General features: G+C 40.5%; 1 protein-coding gene across 1 annotated transcript; it reads right to left on the reverse strand.

The window, feature by feature from the left end:
* Positions 1-2,481: 2,481 nt before the first annotated feature.
* tmprss6 (transmembrane serine protease 6) lies at positions 2,482-14,923 on the reverse strand. Its single transcript, XM_013915078.1, has 14 exons — positions 14,913-14,923; positions 14,508-14,695; positions 13,331-13,535; positions 12,940-13,076; positions 12,333-12,445; positions 12,045-12,154; positions 11,377-11,519; positions 11,162-11,260; positions 8,327-8,440; positions 7,579-7,695; positions 7,211-7,379; positions 6,357-6,634; positions 3,411-3,547; positions 2,482-2,646 (listed from the first exon to the last, which is right to left on the reverse strand). The coding sequence occupies exons 1-14, from the start codon at positions 14,921-14,923 to the stop codon at positions 2,482-2,484; spliced, it is 1,986 nt and encodes a 661-aa protein (XP_013770532.1).
* Between the last annotated feature and the right edge of the window lie 668 nt (positions 14,924-15,591).

Genomic DNA, 15,591 nt, shown 5'->3' on the forward strand with positions numbered 1-15,591 from the left:
AGATAGATAGATAGATAGATAGATAGATAGATAGATAGATAGATAGATACCCTGCTGTGCTTACCAACAAAGATTTTTCCACCAAGTACTAAGCTATGTTTTGCTATGGAGTTAAAATACTTATTTGAAAATCAATTTATAACTTTTATGTAATGTGTGTTTTAGGAGAGATGGTTGGTTTCTTTGGAGTGAGCACAATTACCAATAGACAGATAGATGTTAGTATCTGTAATCAAATCTACCTTTTGAGAACATCGCCCTTCATCCGATTAAAAAGAAGAAATCACAGTGACTCATGAGAATCCAAGAACAGGGAGTTATGCCAAACACCTGCTCCCAGTCCCTTTGAGAATGTTGTTGTTATACATGATAAAATCAATTGAAAAGAAAAACCGTCTGTCATGTGAGAGCCCATTAAACCTTGCACCTGGGTCACTCCAAATAAAATCAACCCAATCTGAAACAAGTTGCCACCTGAGCTCCTCTAATCAGCAGAATTTTCCTTTTTTGCATGGAGTAGTTTCAGTACATTTAATGATGCCACACAATTAGGGGTGGTTTGAAATTTGGTGCATTTTAATTTACTTTGTTTTTTGAATATTTTTGAGCCCTCATCTTGTCTTAAGCTGAGGAGTTAGCCACACGACATTGTCATGTCTGCATAATCCCATGTGTTATATCACCATGTGGGACAGTTGTCTGCTCAAAACAAGGTAAACGTAAACGGCGCTTTCCTACTCTGTCTGAGCACTCAAAGCACTTTACACAACTAATTCATTCACTTCTTCAAAGCTCTATCTGCCATTCACACATTGACACTACGATGCATGCATCGGAGAGCAACATGGGATTAGCATCTTTCCCAAGGATATTTGGCATACAGACTGGAGCAGACTGGGATCAAACCACGGATCTTCTGATTAGTGGCTGACCTGCTCTACCACCGAGTGGTACCCCAACACAAATATCTCTTTGTACCTTATTTTAATACTGTGTTAAAATACGTAACTATTCCATCTCTGTCAAAATAACTTTCTGATAAAGTCATATTTTTAACACTTACGAATGTTGCTTATGGCAGCTCATAAAATAGTCCTGGTGTAAACCAACATCCAAAGTGTAACGTATGATATTGTATCTTGTACCTCCAAAGCATGAAGTTTTACCTCAGCAGGAGCTGCATGGAGGTAAATGTTGCTCACAGACATGTGCACTGTGTGAAGTGTGCATTATGTATTTGTCACAAATGGCTTGAAAAAAATATTAACATTTTTTGTATATGCAACTCCTACATGATTGCTATGGCTTCCCCCCACTTTTTCTCCAGAATGATCCATCGTTTAACCAAAAACTCACTTTTCTGTGTCCTAATTAAGAAGCCAACCGTAACCCACCTGCTTGTTATTGTAATTGTGTCTCTTAAGATACTTTAGACACTATGAAGTTTAGATCAGGGGTGTCACACATAAGGCGTGGAGGACATCTTTAGAAAATCTGAAAGAAGTCATAGATTTTAACTGTATTGTCACAAGTTTTAATTTTTTTCCTGACTGTTATGCTCCCAAGGTCACACCAAAGTAATCTATCTACTATAGAAATTTCTGTTTCTTACCAGTGGATCCACAGTAAAAACACTCCTATGTCCTCCCAAAAATAGCAAAAACACTGGACTTCTGTTAATTAACCAAAAAAACTTTCAGTTTTATACTTACAGAGTGGTCTTTGCAATGATCTACCAAAACATTTCTGTAATTTTAAACATTTATCTCTCACAGTTTAAACTGAAAGAGTTGTGCTGACAGATTTTTCTGTAGTGTAGAATAATGGCAAACTGTAGGGCACTGAAACCAGCTTAACATCCCTTAATTAGATGATCTTTTCTTTCTTTGGTTTACGTTTTACTATGTTGCTATTAGATATGCAAAGACCATATATGAACAAAAGCCAAAACTTCCAGGTCCAAAAGGTGCAGCCTTAAAACAACATTCTTTCTAATAACCAGCAGGGGGCGCCTTCTCCGCTGCAAAAACAAGTTGGAGTCTGCAGAAGTATAGGAGTCTCAGTCTCCTCCAAAGTACCCAGCTGGAGGCTAAAAGTACTAAAGGTATAAATAGACTCACGCAGCGAGTATCATGACTGTGGACTTGTCTTGTTACACATATTTCACATTCATTTTAAATCAGAGATGCAAACACAGAATATGTGAGGCTATATGTGAAGTTTATTATCTTTCAAATGAGGAAGATTCAGCTTGTAAATGATTTTTGCTGGGTACAATTTCAAAGCGTTTTTTTACTATCAGTTATTAGAGGCGTATCGTTTCAGTATTTCATTACTTTTGTTACTTTGGAAAAAAGCCTTTAACATTTCACAGTTGCATTGTTTGGATAAGAACCAGTCTCAGGTCATCTGTGAACACCTTAAGGCATTTTTTCTCTCTCTTCCGGTTTGGTGTTCTGGTGCAAGTATGACATCAGTAACTCAGGAGCTGCTGATGACCTGCTTTATCCAGTGGGTGAGCCTGGTGATGCGAGTGTAGACACCGTAGTAGTCTGGACGCCCGCAGCCTCTACCCCAGCTCACCACCCCGGCCAGGAACCAGCGACCTGAAGGCTCCTGACACACCAAGGGACCGCCCGAGTCTCCCTAACAGACAAAGGTAATGTTAACGAGGCACAAATAAGACTGGGTCTTCACAGCACAGAGGCACCATAATAATTGACAGTACTCATAACTACTACAGTGACTCACTATAGCATCATCATCAGGGGTTCTTAGATATGTGGCTTTTAAAACTCATTTTATAACATCGATGTGTTTTAAAAAAACTGGGCTAAAAAGAGGAAATAACGTTATAGATTTTTTTAATATTTAAAATTTTAATCGGTTTCTCCTTTTTTGTGGCTTTGAGGACATCTTGACAGAGAGCAGGACTACACGATTCTAAGTGATACATAGAATTTTACTTTCATTGCATCATATCAACTTTAAAACACTGCAGGAACTTATTGAATTTAGATTTTTTTGTAATGTTAGTTATAGAGAGAATCCATACAAAATCAGTTTAATTTAAATCTCTGCTTTGATTTTACCTACAGTTTCTTGGCAGTTCTACACACACACTTGTCCGGTATCTCCACCCAGCAAACCAAAGCCTGGTCCTCTTTTGACTTGTTTTGTTCACTCTTCTTTTTTCAAATGCAGGTAAAGATATTTTAGACGGGAATGGTGAGATTGTGACAAAACAGTAAAAGTGCAGGCTGTAAAGGAAACAATGTGTAGAGCTGAGGGGATGAAGTGCTAAGTGTTGTGTTGGACATTCTGAGTTCCACTTGCTTTTTAATTTTTAGTCATTTGATCCATTTTTGCTGCCAAAGTTCAAAGCACATGCAGCTTGTATTTCTTTGTACCTGACAGGCATCTTTTCTTCCATTGCGGTAACCGGCACAAAGCATTCTGGGAGTAACCAGGTGTCCATAGGAACGGATGCAGGATTCCTCGCTAACCAGGCGCACATCAACTTTCTGAAGCACATTACTGGCTGTGCCTGGGAAAAGTAAGAGGACAGAGTGACAGAGGGCAAAAGAATATCCTGTCAGTCATAATGCTGTTGAGTCTTTGTGCACTGCTTAAGGCCCCAGTAACACCAGCTTAGAGACCCATTAGCAATTGTTTGGAAATGGCCAGCGATGAGGGAAAAACAAGTTTTCCCTGACTGCGAGTGCTTTTGGGAGGTTGTTGCAAAAAGGTATACATTTCTGCACTGACAACCTTCTTTTGATTGTTTTGGTTGTCATCACTCATAGTACGCCTGGAAAATGCTAACTAGCGTTCAGAGTCAAATCTGTGTCTTCTGAAACATGTTGTTTTCAACTGTAAGACACAACGTTTACCGTGAAGCCAAACATTCTCCGTTTTCACTTCCCATCGCACTTTTCAACTTTCACTGTTGACTTGTCTGCAGACAAATCAGCATACTTTCATGCAAACTGCAGCAATCTGCTAACGAGCAAAGCAATCACAGAGAAGATTTTGGTGCAGCACCATTTGCAATAGATATCACCCAACAGCACTAATAACACTCTGCAACCTCCAGCGTCCAATAAACATTCCTAATGTGCCCTTTATGGACTGGTGTGAGGGAACCCATTGTGTGCTTGCCCATAGAAAGCTCATACAGGGGTCCTAAAGGGGCAAATGTGCTGTGGATCCTGTGTGTGCACAGGTATTTCTACTCTGAGCATTTTAACCACTTTCCTAGAAGGCTCAAAGAAAAGACAATTTAATTCAAACACTTTTTCCTAGAACTAAGTGCTTTGTCTAACATTCCCCGACACACTGTAGACTGAAGTATCCAGAGAAATTGATCCACCAACCTTCCAGCTGCTATATTACCCATGCTATCTAATGAGGCACAGCCACCCGACTTTGGGCCTACATGGGTATGTCTGCCAGCATATTACTTATATTAATGAAACACTATACAGGGTAATGAAACCACGGAACATGTTTTAGTACACTGCGAGAAATAACAGGAGACTGAGAAGCTGAGAGAAGGTGATTGATGCAGAATCAGAAACGCTGTTCCACGCTGCATACAGCTGGTGGCTGTAATGTACCACGGGGCACAGTTAGGCAGCCCTCTGTGATCCCTGCTACTGGTGTGAAATGTGTGGTGTGCCTTTGTGTGGGCAGCTGCTGTTCCCCATAGTGTAGAACCCAGATGCACCCATGTTTGCTGGAAAGCCTGGTTGACGTGTCTTCACTTACTAATAATGAACAACAAAGGTCTTCCCTTACGGTAACAAGAAAACACTTTATTCCGATTATGATCATGCAAATGCATTTTAATGTATTCAAATTTACCTTCGATTTTTCTCAAAAGTTGTATTGATTCTTATGAAGCGTTGCATGCCAGTATATGTTCTCCCACACCTTTTCTCTCTCTCAGCCTTCAGTTTATTAAGTTCATCGTGATAGCAGAAACCACTTCCACCCACACCACTCCATCTCCTCCTGCCTTTTTGATTTAAATTAGGTTTTTTTTTTCCATGTGTGTTTGCTCAGATATCAAAATAGCACACCCACTTGCCTCCACATCACCGTCTGCACAAAAACTCCCCATATCTCGCACGCACTGACAAAAGGATGTTTTTAAAAACCACACAGTCGTTTGGTTGTGAAAATGATGCATCACACTGAATAATACATAAGTCGGTAATCATTCTGCAACAGGAGTCAAACTTGCTTAAAAGAAAAACTAAAAAGCGAGTGAGTGCTCTTCTTTTAGAGTAAACCTTCCATTTTTAAAGCAGTAAATGTAACATCACTCTAGGACCAGTAGTGTTTATGAAACTGCTCAGTGGGATTTAAGTGTCTTTTAAGGTCTGTTGTTGTGTCTGTCCATAAAGCAGCCTGTAGCTCAATGTGATTTATGATCGTGGAGAATGAAAAATGACTGTTTTGAGAGGCAGGTAGGATAGAGGTCCCCAATCCATTTAAAATGTCAGAAGATGAATTTTAAACCTCCAAGATGTTTGATCATAGAGGAAACCAATTAAACTTTGCTCTAATAAATATGGATGGCCACTTGAGGCTGGCTCTGAAAGCAAGTCAGTTGCCACGGTCTCCTATATCAAACTGCCCAACTTTACAGCAGAAATAAACATGGGAAAAAAACTGGTCTCTGTGGCTAATACTCATTTTTTAAAGGTTTAAAGTTTGGGTTTATTACTGGCACAGCTGCTCTGAACAGCAGATGGCTAGGTCACAGACTGTTAAACCTTCTGTCAGCTCGTTCAAGTTACTGAAATGGACCTGTGTCTTTGCAGTTTTATTTCAATATTTTAATGTCATTCCCAGAGAGAAAGTAGTCCAGATGGCACGGTACACAAGGACAGGTCTCTAGTCCATCATAACGCCAAAACAGAGACAACCACACACTCTAAAATCTAACCTACAACAAATTCAAAATCACCAGTTAACCTAATACTCATGTTTCTGGACTGTGGGAGGAAACTGGAGTTTCTGAAAGAAGCCCGTGCATTCAATGAGTGAACATAAAAAGCCCCAGCTCACCAGGGGAGTCTCACTGTCAGAGGTGCTTGCTTATAGAGGTTTGTCTGATTGTTGGGGTTTTTCTATACTATTGTAGAGTCTTTACTTTACAATATAAAGCAAATTGAGGTGATAAAGTGTAGCAGATATGGAGGCATTTTGAGAGGTCAAACCAAAAACTTGGAAATCACTGCCATAGCAGGTTTACTGGTTATTAAAAGATCTGTAATTTGCTATTCCATACTCTAGCTTCTTTGCACATCCTTCAAGCCCTCCCCTTCCCTGCTTTCAAAGCTCACCCCCCTCACGGAGTGCCCCCCAGCCAGTGACCCAGCAGAGCAGGCCTGGCTCCAGCTGGTGTGTTGGTGGGGGCAAGCAGGTGGGTCGAGCATGCCCAGCCAGCAGCGCAGCGGCGGGCCGGTCCAGCTTGAGCAGGGCCAGGTCGTAGTCGTGGGACTCATCGTCATAGTAATGATGAAGATGGATGCGTTGGACCCGCGCCACCTCCTCTGTAGGGCTGCTGCGGTTGATCAGAAGTTTGCCAAGGTAGACTGTCCACACTGAGGGGGAGTAGAGACTGCAGCAGGAACACAAAGAGGTCAAATGTGTTGTAGGGCCAATAAGAAAGCGTTTTTTTCCTGAGCTATTTAAAAAGAAAACACCCACACAGTTAGCAGTATTAACTCATGCCAAGAAATATCTGTTTATACTTTTTCAGCTTTTTTATCTTCCTCATCCACAGACTCTGAAGGCTGCTTAAGCTTTTAATCACCATGCAAGAAAATTAAGCAGAGAAAAATAGGTAATGCTCTAGAGGATGCTGCAGCTATAGTTTTGGGGATGGTCCAGATTGTGGGGTTGAAAAACACAAGTGTATACAAATCCATAAATACTCTGCCTCTGACTCAGACAGGCTGTCACAGTTAAACCCCGGTCAGCAAAGATGCAACCGAAGGACAGAAGGAGGAAGCAGCAGCAGAAATAAACTTGATTTATAAAACCACGACTAAAATGCTCCATCAAAGTCACGGCAGAGGATGATAATATTTTAATCTTTACACAACAGAGAGCCTTTGGTTGTCTTCTTATTAACATCACTTTCTAACATTTAAGTCATCACACCACTTCCTTCCTTTTTGTTTCCTGCCCTTACCGGTCATCATAGAAACAGTGGGCAGCCGACACCACCCACTGACTGGCGATTAAAGTGCCACCACAGATGTGGTTACCCCGCACCTGCAGGCTGGCCTGCCATGGCCACTCCCCCTCTGAGGCGTCCGTTCCCCCAACGATGCGGCTGGAGAACTGCCTCAGGCCGCACTCTGGATACACACACGCAGGTATGTTTAAACACACTGATGTGCGCAGTGTGAGCTTTTCAAATAAAATGCTTGCGAGTTATTGAAACAAATTCTCTGACATAGAAGCACACAGAAGTCTCGAAATGTAAATGTAATACAGTTAAAATAATGAGAATAAAGTTAGAATGTTAGAAGGTGTTAGGTGATCGAGTCTTCTTACCACAATGTTTCTCATCGGAGGCGTCAGGGCAGTCAGTGACAAAGTCACACTCAGGATTTGGTTTCTTCAGACACGTTCCGTCGGCACACACATAGGTCATATCTGTACACTGCACGCCTGGGCATGGACACAAGTATAAATTTATATTTAATGCAATTAAACAATAAAGTTTACATCATGGCCTGTGTCTGCTTCCCTCATCAGTTCAGCTTGAAGCTAAAAGGAACCAATATGCACTGTTACTGTTGAGATGTTCAGGATAAAGTCATGTGGGTCTTCCAAAAGGATGCAGGACAAGATAAAAACAGGCCACTACCTCACTGAAAACAGATATTCCTGATATGTTTTTGGCTGTCCCTGTGGCAGCAGACAGGCAGGGTTTGATTCTGCCGTGGGCGCTTTGCTGCATGCAACCCACACCTTCCTATCCCTCACCTTCATGCACCTTTCTAACTGTCACCTTCTAATTAAAAAGTCAGACACCTCAGACTGAATTGAACGACTGAATGAATCAATGATATAAAATGACGTCTGGGTGGTTACATCTTAAAGCACACTTTTTATAAGCTAAGCATTTTAAAAGGTGAATGGAGGCTTTGGTTATACAGCACACAGGAAATGTAGTGTTAGAGGCATCTGACTACATATATTCCAAAAAGGGGGATCGTAGTGATTTTTCCAACTACCTTTTGCCGACGGCTGTGGAAGTATTTTATGTGTGAAAAGAAGGACACTTGCAGCCTGTTACCTTCAGTGCAGTTCATCTCATCGGTAGCTTCAGGGCAGTCTGGGTGTTGGTCACACACTTTGTAGTAGTCCACACACTGACTGTCCTCTGGACATTTGTATTGTGCCACACATACTGAGAGACACACATGTAAACACTACATTCAGAACCGTTCACTGACAAAATATTGTAGAAAAACTCAGCCGTGTAACATGAGTTAGCCCACTGTGCTTCTTATTTACAGATTAAATGTATTTTGAGTGTGTCGCAGTACATAATTAATAGCTTGATTTAATGTATGCTGGATTATGTTTATTGGGAGAAAAGCAAAAGAGGAGTTTTATTAGAGAGTACATTTGAAAAAGTTATTAAATAAAGTGCTTTTGATGCTTTTGTATAACAGAAGTATACAGTAAATATGTCTGAATTTGTGTCTAGCATATTTTACTTTCTGTAAATTAGTATAGTATTAGCATTAGTCTTTGCCATGAAGAAGTATTTGTCGCTTCCATATTTTTGGTATTATGTTTTTGCATGTTTGTCATAGTTAAATGTTAGATAACCTGAGTAAAATGCAGTTTTTAAATGATGATGATTTTATTTATTAATGGAAAACAGCCATCCAAACCTACCTGACCCTATGTGAAAAAGGGTTGGTGTTCCTATAAACCAAGCGGTCGTTCAGCCTGAGTGGTTCAGTGGTTCACCTTCAGGATCTTCGTGCAGAATCTGTGGTTCCTTCAGTTACAGCAAGTCATCGAGCAAAGCAGCCCAGACCATCACTCTACCACCAACCGCCATGTTTGACTGTTAGTATGATGATGTTTTCATGAAATGCAGTGCTAGTTTTACACCAGATGTAAACCTTGGCAAATGTCAGACGAGTCTTTGTGTTCTTTTTTTCTCCTTGATCTCTCCCATGGAGGCCATTTTTGCCCAGTTTCTTTCTCATTGTTGTTGAACTCTGACCTTAACTAAGGCAAATGAGTCCTGCAGTTCTTTAGATGTTGTTCTAGGTTCTCTTGTGGCCTCCTGGATGAGTCTTCAATGCACTTTTGGAGTAAATTTGGTAGGCCAGCCACTCCTCGAAAGGTTCACTGTTCCAAGGTTTCTCCTTTTGTGGATATGACTCTCACTGTAGTTTACTGTGAGTCCCAAAGCCTTAGAAATGGCGTTCTAACCCTTTCCAGACAGATAGATGTCACTGACTTTTTATCTCACCTTTTTTAGATGTCTTACTTCATCACACAGGGCCAGGAAGGTTTAGATAGCTTTTTCCCTTATCCCTGGTTATCTTTGTCTAATATTAAAATTCTCTTGATGATGTCTGCAGAACGTCAAGTCGTGGTTGGCGCTAAACTTTCTTTGTTTTAACGATTCTAAAACTGAAGTAATGGTGTTTAGACCTGCTTCCACTGCTGTTCCGTGTGTTGATCTGCAATCCCTGAAATCATTCTGTAAACCATCCATCCATCCATCCATTCGCTTCCGCTTATCCTTTTCAGGGTCGCGAGGGGCGCTGGAGCCTATCCCAACTGCCATAGGGCGAAAGGCGGGGTACACCCTGGACACCCTGGATCCTGAGCTTAAGCTTGAAAGCCAGATCGGGTTGGTTGTAAGGTCTAGTTTCTTTCATCTGAGGCAACTGGCCAAAATTAAACACTTTCTTACGAGACAGCAATTTGAAACAGTAATCCAGGCTTTTGTAACCGTTCGGCTGGATTACTGTAATTCTCTTTATTTTGGGGTGAGTCGATCTTCTGTTTTTCGACTGCAGCTAGTCCAGAATACTGCTGCACGGCTTTAAACTGGCACTCGTAGATACGAGCATATCACCCCAGTTTCATTGGCTGCCCGTGCATTTTAGGATCCATTTTAAGCTGCTTTTATTTGTTTTTAAATGTTTGTCCAATGCTGCCCCTGTGTACCTCTCTGAGCTTCTTCATCCATACATACCTTCCCGGTCCCTCAAGTCGGCAGACCAGCTCCTCCTGAGTGTGCCCAGGACTAATCGTAAGCTCAGAGGGGATCGGGCGTTTGCTGTGGCAGCACCAAAATTGTGGAATGAGTTGCCTTTACATGTTAGACAGGCACCTTCCTTATCTGTTTTTAAATCACGTCTTAAAACATTTATTTTCCTTGGCTTTTAGCACAGCAGGACTTGTTGATGTCTCTTAATATATTTTCTTATTAATTATATTATTTTTAATTTTAAGATATTTTATATGTAATTTAAACTGTTTCCTCTCTGTTTTATATTTGTAGCACTTTGGTCAACATTGTTGGATGTAAAGTGCGTTATAAATAAAGATGCTATGCTAAAGATGCTATCTGAAATATTTAGGTCTTAAAAAATGTGCAAAAACAAAAGAATCAGGACGGGGATGAACATTTTTTCACAGCACTGAATCAATAGTGAACACTTGACCTTAGTCAAACCACTGAGAGCATTGTAGCTTGACAGGCTGCCAACACTCACAGGTTTTAAAATTAGAGATTCTTTCTGCCTTCCAAGTGCTTTCATGGGGTTTTTAAAGAGTAGGCCCATCAGATCAGATCAACATCACCCCTGGATTTAAAGCCAGGCAGCTTTCATTAGCAGCACTCTGATAAGCCTCACATATCTGATGTTTTTCTGGAACAGTTCTACTCTCATCCATGTCATATAAATCTGGCAGTTTTGGCTCTCCAGTGTCACAAGTGGCCTCACCGAGAGGGTGGTGGCTGATAGACAATAAATTCAACATTATTTTACTTAGAATGGGCACATTTATGTGTCACATTCAGTATTTGAGCACTTACTCTACCCTCTCAATGTGAAGGGAGAGTTATTTATGTTTGGAGTTCTGTATATACCACAGTTTCTCTCATCGAGGCCATTGGGACAGTCCTTGATTCCATCACAGATGGGCACGCAGAGACCATTCACAGTGCACAGGAACTGTCCTGGGCAAGCTATAAAACACAAATACACACAGAGCTCGAAATTATGCTGAGAAAAGGTCACAAAGTGACATCCCAATATTTTCATCAACATTTCATGGCTGTCAGTTCCAGCATCCACAACTCACGATCTGACAGGTTGAAGACGCTGTATTGCAGCTGAAGGCCCGGCCCTGTGAGTGACACCTCAGATGTCATGAAGATAGTGGCTGTCGTAGAGAGCAGGAAGAGACGTTCGCTGTAGGGCTGCAGAGCCCTGGTGCCGCACAGCCTGAGAAAGGAGAGGGAGGGTGAAAGTGAAGGGACGTGTCCCTGAAGGCATCACCTCTCCACTTGTACAAGAAACTATTGATCGGTTTCTTCCTGATTAAATAAAGAAAGTAAGGGATTTGTGAGTTTAAAAATTTTTTAAAAAAATGTAAATTGCCTATACTGGAATTAAAATGCTCTCAAACATAAGGGGATTTGGTTGGCTTGTGTGGTACAACACTGCCCCCTGTTGTTCAGTAGGGAACAAAATCCTCTCAGGGTCTAAATACTTTTTACTGAGGCTGAGAAGAAGCAGAACCCAGCACCTGTGCATTACACAGAAAGACAAAATCCTTTACACATGACTATTTGCTAAAAAGGGAACTATTTGAAAGCACGACCCGCTATATCAGTTATGATGAGGATTTGTGTTGTGTTGGGCTATCTCAAATGTTCTTTTTGTGTGTGTAAACATGTCTAATAAGTTCCAGAATAGGCACTAACGTTGCTTTACTGGGCTGAAAAAGGTCTTTGTGGCACAGCTTACCTGCGATTCTGGATGACCCACTGTCCCTGGGTACAGGCCTGGTTGTAGCTGGCTCTGCTTAGCTCATAGCCCTCAAATGTCAAACATAAGCCCATCCCTGCACTGGGCATCTGAAGTCACACACAGGACAGTAAATGTATCAATCAAGTCATTTACTTGACAGGTTCTTTATTAAAATACGAGTTACCTTTAGTGATTCAAAGTTTGACGTGGATCATTTGATGATAAATAAAATAATCAATCAATGTGTGGATCAATAAAAGATGCACGGCTGAAGGAGAGGCTTACAGTAAAGTTCCAGGTACAGTTGGTGTCAGGAGGGTAGTAGCTGGGAAAGAAGGGTGTCTTTAGTGTCCCTTGGACCCCTGATACTGCATCCAGCTGTATAGTGGAATTACAGTCTAAGAATGAGGAAGACACAAAGCAAGAAAGATTGTTCAGTCCACAATATAATCATTTAATGTGAATATATACAGAAAAGAAGAGGGGGACTCATGAATATAGCAGGATCCACACAAGATTGATTTCTACCATGTCTTTCAGAACACAACTTGATTGATTCTTGGTTTTGTAAGACCAAGATAGATTGCAATACAAATACATGAGGATATTGATATCTGCTGCCCAGAGACTAAATCCCACTCACTCTGGTCATTCCTGTAGCTCTTGCACAACTAACTATAATTTCATTTACAGTGTGATATATCTAAATATCTACTGGACAGAATACCAAAACGTTTTCCAGATGATGTAACATAATCACTTGGGCAATGACCTGAAATTTTCTAGTGCCACCAAAAAGTTGACATTGCATGTTAGGATGCTGACTTTTAGTCAAATTATTGTATGATACATTTTTTACCAGAGAGAAGTGCAAACATTCAGGTAGGCTTACCCTGGTGTTCCCAAGCCTGCACAGACAAAGAAAAGGATTCCTTGTAATTGTATAGACCCTGTTTCCAAACCACTGTCATCCACTCTCCTGATGACAGGACACGGACCACGCGCTCATGTCTGCTGCAGCCATACACACTGGTAGGAAGGAAGGAAAGTTGCACAGAGCCCATAAATAATAGTGATAATAACGTGTTAGTATGAGTTTCTATTTTGGACATCTATAACAGGAACTATAGAGGCCTAGATATGTGTAGATCATCCTATTTTAAAGGTCAGGCCAAATATTGATTTCATTTTTGTGGTTTTTAAATATTCCTGTCACTTTACATTAATGCCTCACAGTGCTGTGTATCAGTCTAAATATACTTATATTGTTAGGAGAGACTCACGATGTGATGAGATGATTATCAGCAGGGGTGAGCGAGTTGTACACCAGCAGTCTGTCACTGCACTCTGGAAGCAGCCACTCCATATGGAGCTCAAGCTGGGAGCTTGGGGTGGTCTGGAGGTGCCACAGACAGGAGGAACGCTGCGTGTTAGGGCCAAGGAGCAGAATGGGGCTGCTGGACACCACCTTCTGATAGCGGTAGCAGTCTTGGGGCAAAAAAGGCAAGAATTAAAGTCAGAACTGAGTCTGTACTTTTGTGCACAGATGATAGGATTTGTAAATGTTAAACTTCAATGGCTTTTGCTTCTATGGTTTAACTTAAGCTGATAGGGATTGATGACATTACACTAAATATAAAGTTTTACTTTGACTTTAGATATGGAGCTATTACGTTAAAAGGAATTGTCTAAAAAGAAACAATTAAAAGATCAGACTAAACTAGAACAATGTGCCATGTAAAAGTATAACACAAGAGAAAATCAGTTTATAGAGTTTTTGGCGTCTGTGCTAATAAAGCTGTAGGTCAAATATGTTGTTAGCAAATTTAAATAATTCAGTTGTTAGTTAGTATCCAAGTTCCATTGTTTTTATCGTGTTATTATTATGCCCCTTTCAAAACATTTTAAAGTCATTTCAAAACTAAACATATAAACTACCTGTACTATGATGTAGTTAAACTCTAACCATGACCAATGAGTGCCCATCTAAGCAAGTCAAAAAATGGGTATTAAATGTTGCCAATTAAATAATGATGCGACCTAATAGAGGTGGAGTTCAAATGTCAAAATAAGGCTTTAAAATTTTTGCCTTTCACCCCAAAATCACATTTGTTCAGTGAATTATGTATACAGTATAATAAATGAAATTATACTGAGAAGCATGCTCAACATAAAATCCTGTTTACCTTTGTTCCCATGAGTTACTTTATTTCTTGTCTAATGTACAGTGGACTGTGCTACTTGTAATTAAAGTTCCGGTACATGAATTAATTAATACAAAACAAAAAATTATAAACAAACTGAAATAAAATCTGATACCAAATGAGGCTTTCAAAAGTTTTACAACTTTGGGGTCAGTTTCTGTAGGGAGCAGAACAAAAAGAAACAGAAATTAAATTAAATGTACATTAAATTTAAATCTTCCTTTAGCTGTTTTTCTGCCCATGTTCTTCCTCTCACCACTGACAGATAGTGTAGGGAGATGGAAAAGGTATCCATCAAAGCTGGCTGTCTCTTCCACCTTTGACCTGCTGTACCCCTTCAGCCCCTCCACCAGGCTCCTTCTGACCTTCTCCAGCGTGACTCCCTCAGCATGGCTGCTGGGTATATTCAGCAGTATCCAGAAGTGAGCCACAACACTTCCTTCCCTGCAGAGACAAAAAGACAACCAAGACTCGATGAAAGACCAGTCAAAAGTTTGGACACACCTTCTCATTTCATGGTTTTTCTTTATTTTCATGTCTATTCACATTGTACATTCTCACTGAAAGCATCAAAATTATGAATGAGCATATGAAATTATGCAGGAAACAAAAACGTGTGAAATAACTCAAACCGCTTTTTATATTTTAGATTGCTTTGTACACTCTTGGCATTCTCTCGATGAACTTCATGAGGTCGTCACCTGAAATAGTTTTCCAATAGTCTTATACAGTCTTATCCCCACACCATTGCGTTTGGGTTTAGTTTAGGTGACTGAGGAGAACAGGCCATCTGGTGCAGCACTTCATCACTCTGCTTCTTGGTCAAATAGCCCTTACACAGCCTGGAGGTGTGTTTGGGGTCACTGTCCTGTTGAAAATGAAATTATGGTCAAAATAAAGGTAAACTGGATGGGATGTAATGTCGCTGCAGGCTGCTGTGGTCGCCATGCTGGCTCAGTGTGCCTTCAATTTTGAATAAATCCCCAACAGTGTCAGACAAAGAAGGCAAGAAATTCCACAATTGAACACTGACAAGGCACACCTGTGACATGAAAACGATTGCAGGTGACTACATCATGAAGTGCATTGAGAGAGAGCCAAGGGTTTGCAGCGCTGTCAACAAAGCAAAGAGTAGCTACTTTCAGGAATCTAAAATATAAAACCTATTTAGATATATTTACCAACTTTTTTTCTACATAATTCCACATATCTTGCTTCATATATGATGTCTTCAGCATGTATCTACAAAGGTAGAAAGTAGTAAAAATAAAGAAAAACCATTAAATGAGAAGGTGTGTCCAAACTTTTGACTTCTAGTGTTTTACTGTCTTTACTGATTC

This window comes from Pundamilia nyererei, unplaced genomic scaffold, assembly GCF_000239375.1.
Source record: "Pundamilia nyererei isolate P.nyererei 1_Seehausen unplaced genomic scaffold, PunNye1.0 scaffold00255, whole genome shotgun sequence".
NCBI lineage: Eukaryota > Metazoa > Chordata > Actinopteri > Cichliformes > Cichlidae > Pundamilia > Pundamilia nyererei.